This window comes from Gopherus evgoodei, chromosome 2, assembly GCF_007399415.2.
Source record: "Gopherus evgoodei ecotype Sinaloan lineage chromosome 2, rGopEvg1_v1.p, whole genome shotgun sequence".
Lineage (NCBI taxonomy): Eukaryota > Metazoa > Chordata > Testudines > Testudinidae > Gopherus > Gopherus evgoodei.
In genome coordinates this window covers 281,670,935-281,694,485 of record NC_044323.1, presented here as the reverse complement: position 1 = coordinate 281,694,485, position 23,551 = coordinate 281,670,935, and the positions used below count along the sequence as shown (strand labels likewise).

The following is a 23,551-nucleotide window of genomic DNA, read 5'->3' as shown; positions in this document are numbered from 1 at the left end:
GGATTTGCTGAGAGCCATCCCTTACCTGACAGGCACTGCAAGAGCGCACTCTGAGGGTCTTCTTGGATAGTTTCCGAGCGAAGGATCCTAGCATCTTCTGCACTGTAGATCAGTTTGGATTCAGGAACTCTTTCAAATTTTCTGAGCACTAAAAGGCAGACAGTATGGTCAAGTCTCCTGCATGTTATTTCCATTGCCTCAGTTTCCAGAGAAACTCAACACAGACTTTACTTTAAAAAAAGAAAACTAAAGGTATGTAGGGGGAAGGATTCATTAGTTAAATGAACAAACCATATCAGTTTTCTGTGAAACAGTCAGCAATAAAAAAAAATGTCCGAAACAAACTAATTATTTCAGAACCCTCCTGTGAAGTATTAGATGCTCAGAACCAGGTCTTCATTTGGAGCAGAATGTGGTAGTACGAGGCCATAAATGGACAAGAAAGATGACTTCTTGCTTTTCAATCTTCATGTTTAAGCAAACTGTGAGCACTATTTGGGGAGGAGCATCCATTTTACTGTTGGGCTGAGTAGAGAAAAGGGAGTGAAGGAGTTAAAGGAGAAGGTTATTAAACTGACACATTGTGTGTAGGGAGGATCTGCAGCCACCCAACGTAAACATGACCACTTTCACTGGTTGAGACAAACCTCAAACGTACAGAGAAGAATGTAGCCCCCTTTGAGTGTAAGCTATTTGGGGTAAGGAGTGTGTCTCACCACACACAGTGTCTAGCACCATGGGGCCTCAATCTCATTTGGAGCCTCTAGGAGTTACTGGAATATAATTAATTAATTTAGATCTTGTTACAAGTCTCTTTGTCTCCTTGGCACGTAAGCTTAGTTTCCTTTACACATCAGTCAGTAAAGTCAAAATTTAACTGAGCCCAAGTTAATTTAGTGTGAGATTAATTTACAATACTTTATGAGTCATATCTGAATGTTGTCCTTAGCATGCAATGGGACCCACCAGAGAACCAGGCACCTTCCCTGTTTTTATTCTCTGATGTTTAAGGATACATAGAAAGGGAGCTACCTTCTCTCTGAGTGAAGGTCATAAGAACGTAAGAACGGCCATACTGGGTCAGACCAAAGGTTCATCCAGCCCAGTATCCTGTCTTCCGACAGTGGCCAACGCCTAGTGCTTCAGAGGGAATGAACAGAACAGGAAACCATCAAGTGATCCATCCTCTGTCGTTCATTCCCAGCTTCTGGCAAACAGAGGCTAGGGATGCCGTCCCTGCCCATCTTGGCAAGTAGCCTTTGATGGACCTATCCAGGCCCCTCGAGGTGAGAGATGTGCTTGTGCTGTAAATCAGTGGTTGAAGTCTAGAGCAGTGCCAGTTTATCACTTTTCATAGTCATAAATTCACTTTTGAATTTTTTTAAAATGGGGAAAAAGAAAGCCCTGGATAGCATCCCTCCAAAGCTGGTAGCTTTTAGTTCATCAAAGCCAGATTTATTCCCATGTAGATGGAAAAGTGAGAAATAAATGCTTCCTTTCTTTTCCTCCAACTGAACACAACCCTAAAATAAAATATGATTGTTATATTTGTCCTTGATAGGAGGAAAGGAAAACAAGACAATTTAATTAGTGATGCTGGACATATAACAACTCCAAACAATACAATCTTGTCATGGAAACAAGAGTCCAAAACATTTTGCTGGACAGAGCCATTTTGCTAAAGCAAATATCCCAGAAATGGTCGCCAGTACAACAGCAAGTTCTGAAGCAACGGAAAACTGAATGTGGAAATCTGTGTGGAATATCCTGACTTTCTTTGGTCATTAACAGAGATTCTATTACAATACAGGAATACTAGCTAAATGGAGAGAGTGATGTTAGAAGAAAAGTCATCAGCAGGTTGGCAAAACCCTTGGATGGGGTAGATTGAAAAGTGCTGTTACTGATGTTTTTACTCATTTCTTGTGATGCAATGACATGAAACACAAAGGCAATGAAGCAAATTCTGCTCTCAGACACACCAGTATAAATCTGAACTAAATCCATTCCACTAAGGATTATAGAGTTACTACAGATTTACCTTAGCGTCACTAAGAGTAGAAATTAGACCAACATGCAAAGATTTGGAGAGAGCAGAAACTTCACTTCTTGGATCCTTGCAAATCCTGCAGTCACTGGACAAGGGGGCAGGGGGCAGACCACAGCTCCAAGTGGTTTAAATTATAGTCTGGTTCTCATGCCAGCTAATACCCTGTGACCTGGTGAAATGTATCCTCCCTTTGGGTTTCCAATGGGGTGGGAGTGAGGAGATATCCTCAGAGGGTGTAAATCAGTACAGCGGCATTGACTTCTGGCCCACAGTATCCCCTAAGGTCTCTCCAGAAGTTCAGAGAACGAACTGAGCCCCAGCAGCATCACCCAGGTGGCCTGACCAACCCCTCTCCTCGGCGGATCACCACCTGAGGGGAGGTTTCAGACTGATTGTCAATAGAGCCTCCCCTGAGTCTGACACAATCAGAGTGACCAGGCATCCTGGGCTTGATTCAGCCCCTGTTGCTCTGTGCATGGAGTAGCTGCAAGCTCAGCTCTCATTCCCTTGCACACCAGAGTGGACTAGTGAAGAGGAGATATTATACCAGGATCCAAAAGCAGAGCTTTTGCCCAGAAACTTCTGGATAAGCCACAGAATAAAAGCTAAGGATCAATTTTTAAAACAATCATTTGTCCTCTTAAAGCAAAACAGCCAGTGCTAATTGACAACAAATGTTTGTTGTTGTCAAAGCTGAGTCAACAGGTGCTTTTGATAAAACCATCATTTTCCGCTTGGAAAGAACAAAGGAGTAAGCCAAAAATGTAACACACACAACAAAAAATCCGGCTCTTTAACTAGATTGAGAAGAGGTTTGAAAGGCAGGGGATTAGGGGGGCTAAGATGGAGGGAGAAAAGTTTTCCTCCTTAAAGCACAATGCCAAAAACATTCCCTGCAGAACAGTTAATTCCTTCTGTTCAAATACACAGGCTGAATGAGTGTCGTCATTAGGTCTGTTTAAAAAATAAACAAAAACAAAAAAACTCAAACAGATTTCAATTTTCAGGAAAAAGTCAAAATCCACTACTTTTTAAAATTTTGTTTGAAAATGTTCATTAAGGCTTTTCATGTTTGGATGAAAATGTTTGAGGTTTTTTTAATGACTTTTTCCTTGGGGAAGGAGCTTCCCATTTTCGTAAAAATAAATAAATAAATAAAAAATTCCACAGGAAAAGGAAGAGGGTAAAAAAAAATTTAGGAGGTAGTGGGACAAAAAAACCTAGACACAAAAATGTTTTTAAAAATTAAATATTTTGTCCCATGAAAAATTTTGAAATAAACAAAAAACGTTGAAAACTGAAAACTTTGTTGTTGTTTTTTTCAGAAATATATTTTCTGTCAAAAAAATGCACAATAAAAAATGTTTAACCTGCCCTAACATTAATGAATTTGCTATTGGTTGTTCATCACTGGAGGGATGGAAATAGAACTGCACAGCTGTGTATCATAGGCCCTGTTCTGATAACTGTTCATAAAGCTGCTTCTTTAGCTCAAAAGATAGGGATCTTTACTCTTGGCAGAGGAAGATGTAGAATCTATCCATGCTGTTGCTATACAATTCTGAATGCCCCTGGTTTGCAACATAGTGACAGTGAGGACACCCCGGGTGGGCCCAGATTTTGTTATAATTTATCACTTTCTATTTTAAGACAGAGATTTTTTTCCTCAGAAGAAAGATAGCTTAGAAAGAGAGAAGAGCTATTGGATCAATCTTATCCCATCCCCTTCCATTATCCATCTCCTCTAAAAGCAAGATCAGCCACCCCAGATTACACTGTTATATCCCATTCTACAATATAGTTAATGGAGCTGGTCAGGATGGAAAAAGTAAAAGCACCCATATTTTCGATTAAAAAAAATCTGAATTTTTTGAAATGCAAAATATGGTTGAATTTTGTAAAAAAAATCAACAAGTTCTAGAGTGAATTAAAAATCAGGAAGATTTTGTGAAAATTCCATGACATTTCCCCTAAATTTTAAAGTTTTGAAGTATCAGCATTTTGAAATTTGAAAAAAATTAGGCAGCTCTCCTAGCTGATAATGTGTAAGGCTAGATGCATATCAGCTACTGGCCTCTACTGGATGGCATCAGAACTGCTAAAGCAGCGGTGATTTTATCACTGTCTAGGTGTATGAGGGTATTTCTACACCACAAAGAAAAACCTGCCTCACCAAGTCTGAGCCCAGGTCAGTTGACTCAGGGTTGCAAGGCTTGGGCTGCAGGGCTGAAAATAGCACCACATTTCAGGAAAGATGTGGACAAATTGGAGGAAGTGCAGAAAAGAGCAACAAAAATAATTAAAGGTCTAGAACACATGACCTATGAGGAAAGATTGAAAAAAACTGGGTTTGTTTAGTCTGGAGAAGAGAAGACTGAGAGGGGACATGATAACAGATTTCAAGTACACAAAAGGTTGTTACAAGGAGGAGGGAGAAAAATTGCTCTTTTTAACCTCTGAGGATAGAACAAGAAGCAATGGGCTGAAATTGCAGCAAGGGAGGTTTAGGTTGGACATTAGGAAAAGCTTCCTAGCTGTTAGGGTGGTTAAGCCCTGGAATAAAATTGCCTAGGGAGGTTGCAGACTCTGCATCATTGGAAATTTTTAAGAGCAGATTGGACAAACACCTGTCAGGGATGGTCTAGATCAGAGGTGGCCAACCTGCAGCTTTTCAGAAGTTAGTATGCGGCTTCTTGTATAGGCACAAACTCCAGGGCTGGAGCTACAGGCGCTAACTTTCCAATGTGCTGGGGGGGTGCTCACTGCTCAACCCCTGGCTCTGCCACAGGCTCTGCCCCCACTCCACCCCTTCCTGCCCCCTCCCCTGAGCCTGCCATGCCATGCCATGCCATGCCGTCGCTCCTTCCACTCCCCCACAGAGCCTCCTGCACACCATGAAACAGCTGATCAGGAGGTGCAGGGAGGAAGAGTGAGGCGCTGATCAGCAGGGTTGCCAGTGGGAGGCGCTGGGAGCGGGGTGGGGGAGCTGCTGACGTATTCCTGTGGCTCTTTGGCAACGCACCTTGGTAAATTCTGGCTTCTTCTCAGGCTCAGGTTGGCCACCTCGGTCTAGATAATACTTAGTCCTGCAAGGAGTGCAGGGGACTGGACTAGATGACCTCTCGAGGTCCCTTCCAGCCCTATGTTTCTATGAAATTCTCTGTCAATTCCTTTACTACCGAAAATCTTCACTTCATACATCTTTCATTCAACACACACTAAAAATGTGTTACCAAATTACTGGTAGAAGACAATACCATGCCATCACTTTTTAACTAGTGGTCCTCATTAATTGCATCATTGATGGCACGAGAAAGCCTAGAGTTACAGAATTATAGGCTGGACTGATCTCTTTGATTGAGGGGAAAGTACAAGTTTTCTGGCTGAGGAACATGACTGCAAATGACCCCAAACAAGTTTTGGGTTGTGTAATGGATTATTTCCTGTAGTTATTAGCATCTCTTTATATACAGTATGATTAGCGTGTTGAAATGCTGCTTTTCCCTACCCTGTCTCTGAACTTTGAATGGACTGTCTCCTAGCTTTACTTAGTGACACTCTGTTTTATTTCATTTTAGGTCTGAGATTCCTGTTCCACTGCTCTGGATGCTGTATAAAATCTAGTCTGCGGCCATAGTTTAGTATCTTGGCAATAAAGCAACATTTAGAAATAACTTTTAAAATATCACTTAAAAATCTAATTATTAATCATTAAGGGACAGATTAAAATAACCTGACTCATGCTGGAGTCCAGTCCCCTGATTTACCTGGGATCACTCATGGAATAAGGCACTACACAATATGAGCAAGGGTACCAAAATCTAATACTAAACAGTGACAATGTGTTCATTTGTCTAACACTACAGAGCAGGTCTTATGAGAACAACCATGAGTGCTGTTTACATTAGGAAATCCTTCGCTCTGCCCTGGTCCTGCTACATTATACTGTAATGACTCCACCAGAAAGAGAGCAAGAAATGATCATACAAACAATTTGTCAATTATCCAAGGGTACCTATGAACATACTTTACCCACTTCCCTTTCAAAATTAATGTTTTCTCCAGTCTAGTAAATAAACTCACCAGCAAGGAGAATGGCAGGCATGTGGGATGAGGAAAAGACCAGATTTTCAGTTAAGTGAATTCTCATAACCTTTCAGACTCAGCTGTCCTTAGAAACCAGAATTTTGTTAAGGAGAAGTTACTTGCATAGGATCAAAGTGAGTGCAATTATTTTTCTGATACCTACCTAGGCACTGGGAATCTGTCAATGGGTGGTCTGTTTCAGTCCAGTCCAGTGTCATTCCAAGACTATCAGCACAGAAGGATTTCTTAGTGATGGGATCAGACTGGGAAGGTCTATACTGTCCATCTTCACTGCACTGTAAACCCTGCCAATTTCTCTGACAATCTGTGATACCTGTCACATGAAAAGGAAAAGTTGGATAATGATGTATCTTGCATTCAGTGTATGAGTAGAACAAAGGTATTCTAGAAGAAATGGATGCTTTACTGCCTGAAGGCGAGGGCTTTCTCATGTCATTTACAGTGAGCATTTCCCAGCTGCCTTTCCACCACTTTAAATTATTTTAATTGTTATTTGCATTGTGGTAGAGCCTAAGAGCTCTAGTCATGGACCATGTACAAATACAGAACAAAAACACAGTCCCTGCCATAGAGAGCTTATGGTGGGCCTATGGGTCCCTTAAGATCCTACAGCACAGGGAAGTTCTTCAGAGAAGGAAGCATGTTTTCGTGTGTTTGTGCAGTGCTAATTACAAAGGGAAGCTGAAATATCAAGAACAATAATAAGGAGCCACAAGATCTCACCAAACCAATTTGCTTCAGCTATTTTTTTTATTTCCCTGTTCTTGGATAACCAAGTTCTCCCAGATATTCCTAAATTATAAAGAGCTTTGCTTTATATTTGAAGATGCTTTTCCCAGTGCTAATTGGAGCTTTTAAGGATTCAGAGGTGATCAAAGGTCTCCTCCACTCCACAAAATGAACAAATCCATAATGGCAGTCAGGATTCACTCTTCTCCCCATACCCAGCCCAGCAAATCCTCAGCACTTTTTTAAAGAGACAGCACTCTAGAGGAGAAAGGGGAATAAATCCAAAGGCATAAAATTTATCCCTATACAAAGGGCCAGCACTGGGCCAATGTGCTGCTGAATCTCACCTTCTACTTCAGAAAATGGCTTTAGTGGGATTTAAGCAGTGCATATGCTTTGCTCTGGTCCACTGCACTAGGAGGAAATTAACCTACAGAGGGCAGACCCATATATTTAAGAGTATGGTTGGCTTTTTTTATATTATTATTATTATTATTATTATTATTATTATTCAAAAATTGGTATAGTCCAATTAGCTAAGAGTATCAAAGAAATCTGAAAACAAACGGAGGGATTTAAACTGTGCATTCTTTTAGGCATCATTGCCTTTATTTTCATAGGTCTATGGGCCAACAGACACAATTCAGGTTGATTTTACTAGTATACAAATTACTAAGTATATTGATCCCTGCCTTATGAGCACAAGTTGTGCTACAGAAGGACATAGTTATCAAGGCAAAGTTTTAGTTAGGTCCCTCCTTTAGTTAGGTGAGCTGAGGCAGGTGGGGTAATATCTTTTGTTAGAGTAATTTCTGTTGGTGAGAGAGAGTAAGCCCAGACCTGAAAAATTGCTCCATGAAAGCTCAAAAGCTTTCACCAAGTAGATACTGATGATGATCAGGGCACTTACAATGATCAGCAATGAAAGCTCCAACGGAGATGGTAGTTTTTCCCACAGGACACCTGATGCAGGAGGAGCTTCCTGTCTGAAATTGATAGAACCCAGAAGGACACGGAATGCATTCATCATTCTGAAAGTAGCTGCCTGAAGGACAAACAACTACAGAAAAAAAAATATTATTAGTTCTATAGAATTCAACGGAAACTTTACCATTTCAGACATCCATACACATGTTCATAAGCAGAACACAGCTGCAGTAGACTTACTATTGACTTCAATGGGTTTTGGAGCAAGACCTTGATGAGCACATGTGCACCTTAGGAGGGTTTATCAACCTTGTCCCACTTAAAATGTTCACCTAAAGCCTCCAGTGACTGGAATTCAGAGATTCTAGACCAGGATCCTAATTCAGATGTGTGGTAAACTCAGGACAGACAGCTGCAGGGAGGGGGTAGAAAACAGTCCCAGAAGGTTAAAGGCCCTCCTCCCTATCAACTGAGGAGGGGTGACTACACGTCAGTCAGGTTCAGCTGAGAAGAGGGTTACCAGAGATCAATTAGAATCAGCTGGGAGGGAATTACCTGAGGTCAGTTAGGATCAGCTGATTCCAACTAAGGGCTGCCTGAGACCTTTTTAAACCCTCCCCTGTTGAGAGAGAGGGAGGGAGAGAAGGAGTCAAGCTGCCAGTAGGTGAGAAGCAGCAAGATAATGAGACTCACCAGGAGGGGAGGCTGCATTCCCTTCCCATAACGGAGAAAAACCAAGCCCAAAAGACTGGCAGAGAAGGAATGGACTGCCCCTGTGCAGCCAAGGAAAACTGTTTTACCCAAACTCATCTCATCAAGGCAAAAACAACTGAGGCTGATGAGACTGAGAAGGTGCCTTGCCATCGATGGGTCTAAAAGAAGACCCTCAAACCAGAGCACGTCAAACTCTGATGGACCTGACTCCAAGTGGGAATGTTGAGGATCAGATCCATCTGTAATAAGATACAACTGTGAGGGCAGATTGCAAAGTGCAACAAAGGTTTTAGACAAAAATAGGAAAATTCACATTAATGGAAACTCTGAAAAACTCAGGGAAAGCCACCATATGGTAATACTTTCATGAAAAAATTCTGGTAATGAAATTGTTGGTAGGTAGTTCCAAGCAGGAAAGTAATTGTTGGATTAAAGACAACTAACTTATTGTATACATGACAACCCCAACACAAAGATTTCCTCCCCATAGGTTAATGATACCTTTCTGAGTTCAGCATTTCAGAACAAACCAAGAGCAAGTTTTCCAGCTGACAGTCTGCATGTTAAGCAGATGACTAATTGTCTTCTGGGCAATCATGTAATACCATCTTTCCTTTCAGATCACTCGGACCAGTATCACCATCACAGATGAGCCTCAGACACATTTACCAGACAGTATGTTTACTTGCTATTTCACAGCTGCTTTCCAGATATAGATTTCCCTCAAAAACCATCAAATAGATATTTTGGGGGAATGATATTGTGCAAAATTTCACTTCTATTCTTGCCTAGTGTGTTGACAGCAATTTAAACCTGTACCAAGAAGTAACTATAGTAGAGCATTGGCCATTACCACTATAGTCCACAGGGTGGACGCGCTCTATTTGCATTTAATCAGCCAACATGTTGCCTTGTGAATTAACTCACCTACTGAAATACCTCAATGATAAATCAGAATGACAGCCTAATAACCATATTCCTTCATTCCTCTTCAGATTTGTCATGTTCCAGTAGGAGAGTCTGGGAAAGTCAGAGGACTGGAGGATTCATTTCAATAGGCACCAAAGCAGGCAAACCAGGCACAACACATATCAAAAATCAATTAAGGAAGTACAAAATCCTGGAAGAGACAGGACACTCATCTCTCACGTATGTTCAGAACACCAGCCTATTTGTTCCATTTGTCAAAGAGGTTTTCCAATGTATGCAGAAAGGATCATACAAATAAAAAAGAACCTCAAGGGAAGAAACTTTTTTTTCCTTTCTTTTTTTTTCTTCTTCACTTACAGATGAAATAAAGAATCTACAAGCCACTGGGGAGGCAGAATGCAGAGGATGATGATGGAGAGATGAGTTAAAGCGTTTAAAGTTTTAAAAGGAGAAAACAAACTTTTCAGAACTCTCTCCTCTGTTTCTTGTTGTAGAGTCACAGAGTGGAAGTGGCATGTGACTGATATCATACGTATGTAAACAGGAAGAATAGATTTGTGTCTGGTTTATACCCTTACTTAATAGAAGCAAAAAATGAACAGCAAGGAAAAATGATGAAAGGTTAAAGCAAAAATGGAGCTGTCAAGCCTGGATGTCTTTCTAAAAGATATGCCCGAGTTCAAGCACAAATTATGCTCAATGAAGCAGTTATGGGTGGAGTTCTATGGCCTGTGTTATTCAGGTCAAACTAGATAATCATAATTGTCTCTTTCTAGCTTAAAATCTATACATGTTAACCAGGCTGGAAATGAGAGGAGAGCCTGAGCGAAACCCAAGATCTAAACTACAGCTCTGGATTTAATCTTTATACCCCTAAAATGGGAGAAACCAAAACCTTGGATCCAACACTTCCATATATGAGTTTGAAACTTGGTGCTGTTCTATCTAGAGTCAGGCTTTCATGAGCAGGGGGCACTGCATTCTCAACAGCAGGGACCAGACTATAAAGCACCTCACAGCCTGGCTGGATTCAGGTCTACGTGCAAGAATCACCTCATTTATAAGATCTTCCCCCAGGAATAGCTTTTATTCTGCCCCAGGACCAGCCCACAGTGGAATGATTGCAGGGGAGTAGACAGACGCACCACAAGAGAAGGGCAGAGGGGGGGAAAAAGGGGAATAGAAGGAGTAGAAGAGGGAACTTAGTTCCTTTAGGATATGCTAAATGCTTCCTCTAATTGTTGTTTGGTGCTTAGACCTCATGGCGATAGGCACCTCAGAGATACCCCAAAGTCTGGGGATACCAGTGTTTGGGTAGAGCCTATCACAGAGAAAGATTTGAGCTGCTAATTCAGTTGTGAACCTAGCAGCTTTTTTATTCAAACTGATCTCTGTTTGAAACAATCTTAATACAAGTTACAAAGGGGGCAGGATAGTTCAGTGGTTTGAGCATTGGCCTGCTAAACCCAGCGTTGTGAGCTCAATCCTTGAGGGGGCAATTTAGGGATCTGGGGCAAAATCAGTACTTGGTCCTGCTAATGAAGGGAGAGGGCTGGACTCAATGATCTTTCAGGGTCCCTTCCAGTTCTACGAGATAGGATATGTATATCTCCATATATAAAATTCTAAATGGAAAAGGGAACTAGCATGAATTCATGTCACCACCAAATATAAGAGTGACTAATAAACAGGTGTCATGAAAAGCCTCAGATTGTCCTCCTGAAGTGAAAAGCTTTTCCAAGCTCACAAAGCCACTAGCTGGCTGTATTTAACATTATTTCTTCACTAACATCTTAGGCAATCATGAGATTTCTGTTGCCACAATCATCAAGATTCAGTTATCAACATAGAAGTATATCCATAAAATACTCTATAGATTAGGATTAGTCAATGTAATGATAATGCAGATAAGAGTAAACTAAGACATGGCAAACACGAACAAAGAAACATCCATCTTCCAGCCAGGAAAATGTGCTCCTATATGCCTCCAATGCAAGCAAACTTGAAGCAACAAATTTATGGAATCCAAGGTCAGAAGAGACCATTGTGATCACCCAGTCTGACCTTCTGAATAACTCACCATAGAATTTTCCCAAATTAATCCCTAGACATGACTTTTAGAAAAATATCCAATCTTAATTTTAAAATGGTCATGATGGAGAATGCACCATGACACTTGTTCCAATGGTTATTTACTCACACAATGAAAAATGTACTTATTTCCAGTCTGAATTTGTCCACCTTCAGCCTCTAGCCATTGTATCATGTTAGACCTTTCTCTGCTCGACTGAAGATCCCATGATCAAATATTTGTTCCCCATCTAGATACTTATAGACTGTAATCAGGTCACCTCTTAACCTTTTCTTTGTTAAGCTAAATAGATTGAACTCTTTGAGTCTACCATTATAAGGCATGTTTTCTAATTCTCTAATCAATCATTCTCATGGCTCATTTTCTGAACTCTCTTCAATTTATCAACATCCTTCTTGAATTGTGGGCACCAGAAGGACACAGTATTCCAGCAGCGGTCACACTAGTGCCAAATATAGAGCCAGAATAATCTCCATACTCCCACTTGAGATTTCTGTGTTTATGCACTCCTGGAACACAATAGCTCTTTTGGCTACAGCGTCACACTTGGACTTCATGTTCAGCTGTTCACCGTCACCCACAAATCTTCTTCAGAGTCTGCTTCCCAGGATACATTCCCCTATCCTGTAAATATGGCCTACATTCTTTGTCCAGATGACAGGAAGGAAAATGTAATGGAGATGAAAAGGAAGATTAATGCCCAGTGCATGTCTCAGAAGGAATACACTGAGCACAACAAATTCCTGAGACCACCAGAATGGCTTACTGCCATCAAGAGTTATCCAAACTGCCCTGTAGCAAGGGAAAAATGTCATGGAACAAGAAATAAAACAACTAAATAAGCTCAGGATCTGAGAAAATATTTTGTAGCTCAACAACCAACTGGACCAGGAAAGAGAGAAAAGAGTAAGGAAAATGGCTTTCACTGCTAATTATATTTAGCATGTAAAGGTAAATCTATTGAGGTTCTGATTGAAGAATCGTCTCAGATCGAGTTTTTTCCATCTTCACAGCACCTTAAAGAAACTCCTAAGTAATAAGTTACTAATATTATCATCATCCCCCTTTACGTATGAGGAAACTAAGCCAGAGAGGATAAATGACTTGCCATAGGGCACGTATGTGATGCTTAATAGTTAGTAACCACAAACAACATATAATAGGAGAACCAGATTAAGAACTCAGGAGTTCCTACCTGGTAAATCCTGTGTTTGGAGACTTCTAGGCCATGACCTACTGGCTTCACAAAGTAATGCACAGCTGCATTTCTAGACTAAGAACTAGAAAATGAAATCCCTATAAAAGCTGGACCGTGAAGAATTTTGCCACACTCAACAGCTCTTTGAAAAGCCCATTAAAACATTCCTTTACAAAGGCAGTTGGTAGAATCAGTTCAGTACAAAACAGGAGCCATCAAAATTAATTGTACTCTTAAAGTTGCAGCTAACTCATATTCCTGATCTTCACTTTCTGTAGTATTTATACATGATAGGTATAAAAAGGTCCACTCCATTTAAAAGTCCTCCTGCTCTGTGCACTGCATTCCATTAAATTCAATGGCAAAAATTACCTCAGCGCCAAGTTAAGGTTGCTTGGTGTTCTGTCGGTCCCTTGCAGAATGTTGAGCTGAGCAAACCTCAGACTTCTGAAACCCTGGAAATGCACAGTCCAGGCTGTCCAAATATTTTGATTACGTTCCCCCAGAATAAAATTGACACCCATGACTAAAATATTGTAGCAACTTCCAGTCCGGGTTGGGCTTATGATTAACTTTTCTTTAGTTATGTTAACTGAAGGGTGAGTTTACAGCCATCAGCTTTAATGAAGTCTGTGATTCATCCAGTCATGAGTACCTCTCAGCTTAACAGTGCATTGCAGAACAAGGAAGCCATTTTGTGGGGGCCTATTACTCAAGAACCTCATTTGACTCAAGTAAAATGAGCCCAAATAGGGATCACTAATGCTAGCCCATGCCTCAATGAGGCATACCAAATTTCAAAAGGAACCTGAGCTACCATTCAGCTTCTAGAGCATTTACAAAAGTCATACATTAAGGCAAGAATGGATACTCTTCCCATTTTTCTCTATCAGCAGTTGTGAACTGTAAAAAAAATACATTTTCCTTCAATATAGTTCTGAAATTCCAATCCTCCAATTTTTTACAGGGTGCCATGGCACTACCTTGGGTAAAACTCAACAGACTGAGACTATTTTGACTCACATCACATCAATAGTTTGATCTAGCTCTGTGTGAAAAACCAAAAAACAAGACAAAACAATAAAAAAAACCCACCTAGAAATTTTTTTGAAAAATGGTTATTTTTCAGGGCTTATATCTCTGCAATCTGTAGCTCAAATGACTCCAAATTTATCAATAACCCTACCCTGACCCTTCCTGCGGTACAATAAATTTCAAAGGAATCCAACTAATAACGTCAATTTTAGAGGCATTAGAAAGGTCGAAGGTATCAGAGGGGTAGCCGTGTTAAACTTGCACAAATACAGACAGATATCATCTTCCTTTTCAAAGAATCCTGTGGCACCTTATAGACTAACAGACGTTTTGGAGCATGAGCTTTAGTGGGTGAATACCCACTTTGTCAGATGCAGGTCAGAAAGGTTGAACTTTAAACAGAAGTAATGACTGAACCTCAACTTTAATGGCATTGCCACGCCATTATAAAAACAATCAGTTCCTTTATTACTACAGTAACACATCTTAATAGCCAGATTGCTGGAGGAATCCAGTTTAGGTCAACAGTTATTGAAAGTTGTTAACATATGATGAATGCTCAGGGGGAACTAAACTGGGCTTTCAAGCCAATTTCCCATCCATGTTTGCAGTATTGCTGCCTGTGACTACACTACAGGCTTTATTAGCCTGTACATAGGTGTAGAAAAGTTCTGCTGATTCTCCCTGCTAAGCAGACCAGGTGAGTTTCATTGGCTCTCATCAGGAACATTTGTAAAAGGGGAAATGAGAGGGCGTGTGGGGAGAATCCCTAACAAACAGACAGATTAAGAAGGCACTAGGTCTAAACACTGTCCCTCATTAGAGTCTTTTTCTTAAATTGAAAATGACAGTGAGCTTTTGGACAATACCATTTTACATGCTACATCTGCATATCTGAGTGTGTATGAATGGCATGAGATTTCCCTCCAGAAACTGATGTAGCATTGGCTGCCTTCAGTGCATTTTTTACCTCGAGTTAATTGATTGGCAATTAATTTGAGGAAGTTAACATGGTGAGCCTAGCGTAAACTAGAGACAGTTGTAGCCTAGAACAAATGATTGAGAAGTGTCCATGCTAGCCTGAAGGCCTTGTCTTCACTAAGAAAAAAAGGTATGTTTTTTCATATGTGGTAAGTATCATAAGGTACAATTCTAGTGAAGACAAGGCTGTTTGCAGTTTTAACATACATTAACAGGTTGAGGTGAACCCTAGGCTTCCCTGTAGACTTTAGTGACCATATATTACCTGAAATGAGTTAAGAACACGTTTTCTCCTAGTGAAGACACACTGGTACAAAAACTGGGTTTAACTACCTTGGTTAGGGGTGTGATTTTTTTTAAATCAAAATAGTCATACTAGTCTAACCCCTAAGGTAGATGCAGTTATATCAGGATAGCTTATTCCTCTTCCCATACACGAATAGATATAACAGCACCTTTATACCAGTATAACTATAGCCACCGTAAGAGGGGATGTATTGCTTTAACTATCCTGGGGTAACGAAAGCATTACAACTTTATAGAGTAGACTAAACACCAGTGCTTTCAACCTAGAACCTTTCGCCAGCACTAAAATGCATATAAAACTTTTAAAACAACAACAACAAAAAAGAAATGTTTTGCCAGTATTCCCACTGACAGCAAGACAGGAGCTTCACTCCTTATCATCTGGCAACACCCTGTTACTTATTTTTATTGTTTGGGTTTTTCTCCTCTTTAAGATATAAAAAGCATCAAAAGGCTGCAGCATCTTCAGAACTTTAAACATAAAAACTCCAGCTTGTGTTTCCAGGCCACCTACTTAGTTGGCATTGTAAGGCATTCGATTTTGTTTTTTAATAAAGAACATTAAACAGAACAATATGGGACTGAAACTAACTAAAGATGTCATCAGTATTATCTGGTGTGGGAAAGCCAGGGCATAACTGTTTTTATTCTCTGCTCTCGGACATAACAGTGAACTCCCATCAGGCTGCAGGGAAAGCAGACAAAGGGTCTGGGGTTTGACAAAGGATTGTGGCAGAATGGCAGATGTGCTCCTTCTGGGTGAAATTCAACTCTTTGCACCACCCACAGCCCTCAAAACAGAGTTTGGGTGGGAGTTAAGCAGTGCATAGGCCTGGGCTGGTTCTCTGTACTGGGGTGAATTTCACCCTGTTTATACCAGTCAAATTGTTTGACCGTAGTGACATCAAGCAGCTTTCAGTGTTTTTGTTGTCCCTGTAATGTGCTGACCATATGGGAATTCTCCCAATGAAAACAGGGCCCTGTGTGCTAATTCTGGCAGGTTGTCTTCATATGAATTTATTCATTGTCAGGGGCTTTAAATGGATATGGCTTTCAAAAAATAGCAAGATAATGCTGAAGTTTGCCACACCAAAAGCATTGTTGCGTCAGGAGATTGGCCAATCCCCTCTCCTGCTCCTGCACCAGAGGAAAGCCATTCCTGCTCTTACTCTGTAGTTCTGAGGAATTCCCGTCCAGCTGGGAGATGTGGGGCCTAGGGAAGTTGGGGCTTAATGGGCCATTGAGAGTGGAGAGGGGTCCGAGTTTCTGGAGGGCTGGAGCATGCAGGAATATTGGGGAAAATTGACAGAAGGAGCAAAGTCACTAAGGGAAGGGAATCTAGGAGGAACGTTGAGTCAGTGTCCAGTGAAGAAGGAGATACAGAAACCTAACAGCAGGGGAATAAGGGGGCAGAGCAGCAATCAGGTTGTGTGTTGGCCGGGGCTGAGAACTTCCATCTGCATCTTGTACTGGCTCATCCAACTCCTGGGACTTTGCCCAGGAATACAAGATCCCAGGACTGCTGGCACCTCTGCAGCTGCTCAGTGAGCTGGATTCTATTCTGATTCATGCATCACCACCAGATGTTTTAGCAGAATCTTTATTTCTAGTGGTGGTGCACAAGCCAGAAAAAGCCTCCCCTGACTTTCCGATACCAGGCTGAACTTCCAAAAACATGATCTTCTTATTTACAACTGAGCACATTTCAGATGAAATCTGAGGATCAGACACAGAATCTAATGCTGCCCTTTGCAGAGAATCACTTTTCAGAGTGTAACTGAACTTTAAGGATAGCAAGAATAGCACAAGAGTGGCTCCTGCCTCAGTGAGGGCCTTGCATTCACATTGGTGCTTCACACATCCCACCCATAGGTAGAGACTGACACCTGAGAAGTGTGCCAATGAAAGTTTCCTGTTAATGTTCCGACTGTAACTTTGCACTGACTCACAGTAACCACAGCAACAAAGGAGGGAAAGTCAAAAGGAAACATACCACATCCTTGGGAATTTGGGATTGCTCTCCCAAGAGATGGACTTCTTCGAAATCCACTCCTGCATCCGAGCTGAACACTGGGAGATAGGTCAAAATCTTCATCTCGGGGAAAACGAATGGATGTATCTGCTGGGAACTGTTTGGAGTCCAAGTGTAACACAAAGCCACCACTTTCAATCAGTGCTACAAAGCGTCCAATGAGATTCTCCCCAACAATTGCTTTTTCTAAAGGAAAAAGAAATAGAGCAGCACAGTTATGATACTGGATCTAGCTGGAAAAAAATAATATCAGGCTGATAAGCTTTAAACAAAAGGTACAGATAGATTCGGATTCCCCGGATGCCTCAAGGGACAGCTGACGTGTAGACATCTTCCACAATGGGACCCCGGCTGGTTTGGGAGCATTTGCTGCTATTTATTGCAAACAATAACCAGTCATTAATAACACCCCTGGGTTATTGGCATAAACAAAATTCAATTTTTAATCTTGTATCAGACTTGAGACGCAGAACCCAGTTCAGGATAACATGAATTTCAGAGAATTGAAGTTTTGATGATCAGATTTAACCTGATTGTTTCAGTGGACACTGCTTTCTTTCTCTTAGAGTCATAGGGTTTGATGCCAGAAGGGACCACCAGATCGTCTAGACTGACCTCCTGTATATCACAGGCCACCTCCACCACCCACCACTTGCAACTAAACCCAACAACCAAAATTAGATCAAAGTATTACCGCCCACAGGAGATTAAGCTATTATGTACCAAAGACAGAGAATAGGACGGACCAAGATGTATCAGTGCTCACGGCTCCTGCAGTGTCAGGGAACTGATTAAGCGAGATATACCCAGATAATCCTGGCGAGTGATCCATGCCCACATGCTGCAGAGGAAGATGAAAACCCCCAAGATCCCTGCCAGTCTGACCTGGGGGAACATTCCTTCCCGATCCCACATATGGTGACCAATTAGAACCTGAGCACATGAACAAGAACCAGCCAGCCAAGAACCTGAGACAGAGAATGCTTGGTGAGACTTCAGAGTGCTGGCCCACCCCAGCCAATGACCCATCTCTGGCCATGGCCATCCCTGATGCTTCAGAGGAAGGAGATTAAAAAGAGGCCCAGATTACACTCAGTGGGGGTGGGGAGTGGCAAACTGCTTCCTAATCTTTAACAGTGTAGCAACCAGCCTCTACTGCCATGCAGCACCAGCACTGGATACCCATCTGTGCAGAGATGACCACGCCCCTCTTCCCTGTAGCTCAGGATAAAGATTAATTGGAGACTTGCCTTCCAGGGTAATGCAAGTATCCTTCCCTTTCCTTTATTCTGTGACCAAACAACCTGGCTCTCCTATTGCTTCTGTAAGGACAGTGTCCTACACTCAGTATGTGTGGATTCCTTGGTTTGGCTGGGCCAGGAGGGAGACAGACACAGCAGGGCTCTTGGAGAAGATTTTGTTTGCTAACCCTTGCTGAGAAGCTTATGGCTTCATTTGAAACGTTCACAGATTTTGTTGCTATGAATTTGCAAGGTGAGAGCTTCCAAATGGCTTCCGAATAGCCATAACTGATGCGCAGCATGGTAATACATCAAACAGGAAGCATCCTAGGTGTACATTTTGTACTGTCTTTAGGTTCTCCCGAATGGAACGACAGCTTCCAGACTGTGAATGCTGGGGTTTTAAAGAGAGGTATGTGAAAATGTGCATCCTATGGTAAAATTATTTTCAGCAGAGCAGCTGACTCAAATCAATCGTAATTCTGCACTGTTCTGTGTCTAGTTTCCTGATTATGTGCTGTAACTTAGGAGTATCTTTCCAGCTGCACTAAGTGGGAAAATTTCACAACTAGGTGCAGGCAGCTAATGACGCAACTCTGTACAGCTGGCTGCACTGAAGAGACTATAGTATGATTATGCTTATTCTGCAAGAACACTCTTAACCTGGAGCACACAAACTAAATCAAGCAAAAACAAGAACACAGATACAGCGACTCCAGGAGGAATATGCCATAAAGAAAGAAGAGTGTTAGGAAAGACAAACAAGACTTTATATACAAAATGGCAAAGGCTGCACAGATCCCTGTAACACAAAATGACACTAAGACACTCTGCAACATCACTAGACAGTTGTCAAGAAGAAAAACAATACCAACCAACCAATTCAAGGCAATAAGGGCAACTTAAAAATAAAGTCATCAGAACAATTGAATACACAGAGACAGTACTTCAGTCAACTACTGAATGGCAAGTCAGTGACCAATCCCCCAGATACAAAAGAAGGAGAAGATCTGGATGTCAAATTAAGACCTAGTCCCAGAGCAGAAATAGAGAGGACAGTCAATCGGTTAGAAAGCGAAAAGGCACCAATTCCAGACAACTTTCCATTGGATGCTCTTGAACACAGTAAATATTTTGAAAGGCCTCTTACAAAAGATATGGGAAGAAGAAAAAATACCAAACAAATGGGAAAATGGTCATATAATGAAGCTACCAAAGAAAAGAAACCTCAGTCAGTGTAAAATCTGGAGGGGAATTCAGTTGCTGTTTATCTCAAGTAAGGTATTTACACGTATTATTCTAAACAGAATAAAGAAAGTAGTAGATTCAAAGTTAAGACAAGAACAGGCAAAGTTCTGACAGGGTACATCATGTACAGATCAAATAGGAATCCTGCACGTCATCGTAGAACTGTCAGTCAAATGGCAGTCACCGCTTTATATGAATTGTATAGATTTCCAAAAACCCTTTGATACCATGGGTAGAACAGTGTTAGGAAGTTGCTATGCCACTGTGGAATCCCTAGATTCTCTGATCAGTAAATCATCTAAGAACTTCTGGGTCCTCAGATTCCAGTGGGATAGTAAGCCATCCTCAAGACAAAAAGGGAGGAAGAAGAAAAATCATTGTAAATGTTTTGTAATGCTACTAAATATGTCATGATAGGAACACCTCCTTGTGAAGCTATTTTGTGCTCCAGGGATGCAGGTGAAAATTCTGTCTGTCTTCACAAACTGTACATACAAGGTACAGACCGGAGAACCGAGATATATCTCTGAGTGTGTGCAGGGAACAGTTACAACAGTAAGAAACTGAAGCTGTACAACTTTAATTGACTTTTCTGCTTCCCTTACAATCATTCAGGTGTAAAGAATAGCTCCAGCATGAGAAAAATGGGACATTTAACATCAATTCAGACTGAATTCATACTTTCATCTGTACATTGTAGTGTTCAGTCATTCCCTGAAAAGCATTTCAGGACTGGGGGGAAACTGTAGCATGAACAGGGACAAAATGTATTCCCAATACTCTAGAAGACTGTTCAAAATAAACTTTAATATAAAACTGAATATAATTGTACGTGGATCCACCATACACAAACAATTTAATATTCATGTTCCCCCAAATGGATGTAAACACAAACAGACCGTGTAATTGTATGCTAACCACACAACCACTCCACTCAGAGCCAAGTTCTAAAGACTTTTGAACTCAGTTCCAATCAAGCAACAGCACTGGAGGGCACATGGAGTCTTGAAATCCCCAAATTAGAAGAGGGAACTTGCGGAGGTAGGGTTGTTGTTTTTTTAAAATGCTGAGAATGGCATTCAGAGTACTGTAGACGTGCCAGCATGAGGGGTACCTGAGCTGGGGATAAATGCGTCGTCTCTTGTTTCTATGTTGGCAGACGCCAGCAGTGTTCACTGCTTCTAGTCAAGAAAGGAGTGCCTTGCCCTGATTCTGTAGCTGACTTTGCAACCACACTGATGGATTGTCTGTATACTGGACACAGGATTTCGGATGTAAAGAGTTAGGCACCCGGATCCTAGAAGAACCTATATAGAATACAATAGTGTAGGGGAGGAACTTTGACAACAGGTGCAAACTATGGCTTCCACCAAGCCCAACTCAAGTCGTATGTAACACAACTGTTCCCACTGTTGGGGACATGACCAGTGCGGTGCAACAGCTGAGATAAGCTTGCCCATGTCAGAAACACAATGATTCTCAACACCAGCTGAGAGAGACTCAGATGGAGAGCCCTGTTTGACAACTATATTCAAATGCGATTCTGTTTCATAGTGTAGTCACAGCCTGAAACAGGCAAGTATTGATCCTTCTCAAAGTCAAATTTTGAAGGCCTTAAAATTCAGAGTGGGGAAAAAACATTCCAGGATAGTCCCCCAATGCCACTTGGCATTCCTGACCGTTTTTAAGCTCATTATCCTCTCCCAGGAGTAGGCAGAGGAGTATAATTAACAGCCAAATAGGCTATGTAAATAGAAACATCAACAGAAAGGGTAAAAATACATACCAATATCATGTAAATCAGGGAGAGAAGCTGCTGGGATGCCTTCAAGCTGAGCTTTCCATGTGATGTTCACCCCCAGTCGGTCCACACTCGAACATTCCACCAGCACGGCAGAATCATCGCAAACAGAAACGGAACCCGTGTTTCCAAATATATTTACCTTAATAATGATTTTCAAAAGAGACAGATTTTAAGGTTTGTGGCCTTTTCGCCCTCACTGCTGCCTCTGTATCAGAATATTTACATGGCCCTATGCTCAAAACAAGCATTTGACAAGAGGGGATGTTTTCAAAAGCATCTAAATCCCATTTTTTAAAATGACTCATGCACTGAGAAGCCTAAGTACTACTGACTTTCAGTGAGAGTTAGGCTCCTAAGTGCCTAAGTCCCTTTTGAAAATGGGCCTTGGGCTTCTAAAGCACTTAGATGCTTTTGAATTTTTTATCCAAGGTCTTTTTTATACACAAACCAGATATTGACTCTAAGATGTATTGCATTTACTATACGTATTGCATTTACTGTTACTTGTACCAGAATAAGACTGCTTAAATGATTTTCCTTTGTCACAATACCTGTGGCATAGACAATGCAACACACAGAAGATTTCACTCCCTATCTAAGGTTTTTGAACTGACCCCCATCACCCTCATGTCTGAGTAATTTCCAGTTTATCTGACTGGCATGGCAAGGTTCCTGGTAGGCTCCATGGAATTGTTATCTTTTCTGATGATATACATCTCTGCCTTAGGTAGGTGGGGGTTAAAATCTGGGTCCACTGGTTGCTGAGAAACTACCACATCAGTGCCATCACCCAAAAGCTCTGGCAGAATAGTGATTGACGGGCTATGAGCTTCATGGGGTCAAGCACCACAGGATATGCCACCCACAGAGAACCTGCCTGGCAGTGCTGGCTTTGGCTCTGATTTCTGGCTTCCAACTCCAGCTCTGATGCTTGGCTGTGGCTCTACCCACTAGACCTAACTCTGTCTCCACCCACTAGGGAAGACCACTCACACCCCAGCTGTAACAGAATTGACTGGTGTTGCGAGAGTGGACTGGAGGGGGCAGGGTAATTGTTGTAAATACCATGCTGGTTACAGTAGAAAAGGTCTATTAAGCAGGAAGGATCTGCAGCTTGACCTGAACCTGCCCACCAGAGTTCAGCAACTACTTTAAGCAGCATTAATGGAATAGTGTGAGTATCAAAATAGTTTATATTCAGTATTTAATACTGATTGAATTGTATATTGTAGGAAACCTTAGCATGTAAGAGACAGTATTAAAACTGGAATTTTGCGTACGAAATGGAATAATTGTTATGCATGATGGAGTGAAATTCACCCCTCTGCAAAGGGCTGTCACAGTGTCTATGTATCACTTAAACAACGCATAGGCCTTGTGCTGGTCTTCCACACAGGGTTGAAGTTCACACAGTAGAAAGGGTTAACATAAGAAGAGAAGCATATTAGTTTGGTGGAAGCCACTGCACTGCACATTTAGACAAGACCACATATGAGAAAACATACTAGTAATGAAATGAAATTCAACAATGGTCAATTTGACCCTGATTATCAAAACAAACGTCCTAACACTGAGATGTATTATAATATGTTGTTAGCTGATGCTGTATGAGTCAGAATATAATCCAGATCACTCCTCTCCATAGCTGAAAGTCTGTATAAAGTCCTGGAAGTCTATGGAAAAAATTCACTCCAAATGATCCAAATTAAATTTTTGGTCTGTGATCATCTGTGAATGGGTTATCTATAAGACCCTATATTTTTTTGTCTCTGCCTTTTCATCTCCAGAACATAAGATGCTGCACACTTTTTTCACGCATCCAGAAAAAGAAACGTAGAATACCTGAATGTGACAGAAACCAAGGGCCTTCAATTCATCGAATATAAAGATCTGGAATGCCTGCAGTAAACCAGCATAGTCAGAGCTGCAGGTCTTCTCAGAAGGCAGCAATAGCTCAAAGTGTGTTTGAGCCTGGACATTCTGAAATAACTGGAGCTCTGAAAAATAAAAAAAAAAGATGTTTAGTGCCCTTAATATTTATAATGCAACATTTACCAAAGCTGCCTTTCATAATTACCTAGGGGAGAGGTATAGAAAAGCCATTGACACTGCAAGCCAAGTTTTGATCTTGCATCAACACCTGTTCTGCAAATACTA

General features: G+C 41.2%; 1 protein-coding gene across 2 annotated transcripts in view; it reads right to left on the bottom strand.

Annotated features, from left to right (window-relative positions):
* The window catches only part of TG (thyroglobulin), a 211,619-nt gene that overhangs the window by 142,368 nt on the left and 45,700 nt on the right, over positions 1 to 23,551 (bottom strand). For both annotated transcript variants that reach the window (XM_030553857.1, XM_030553858.1), the window contains exons 18-23: positions 23,237 to 23,391; positions 21,377 to 21,533; positions 17,063 to 17,287; positions 7,797 to 7,946; positions 6,300 to 6,470; positions 26 to 148 (exon numbers count right to left, since the gene is read on the bottom strand). In XM_030553857.1, the coding sequence (XP_030409717.1) occupies positions 26 to 148; positions 6,300 to 6,470; positions 7,797 to 7,946; positions 17,063 to 17,287; positions 21,377 to 21,533; positions 23,237 to 23,391 (981 nt within the window). The remainder of the gene's footprint in view (positions 1 to 25; positions 149 to 6,299; positions 6,471 to 7,796; positions 7,947 to 17,062; positions 17,288 to 21,376; positions 21,534 to 23,236; positions 23,392 to 23,551) is intronic.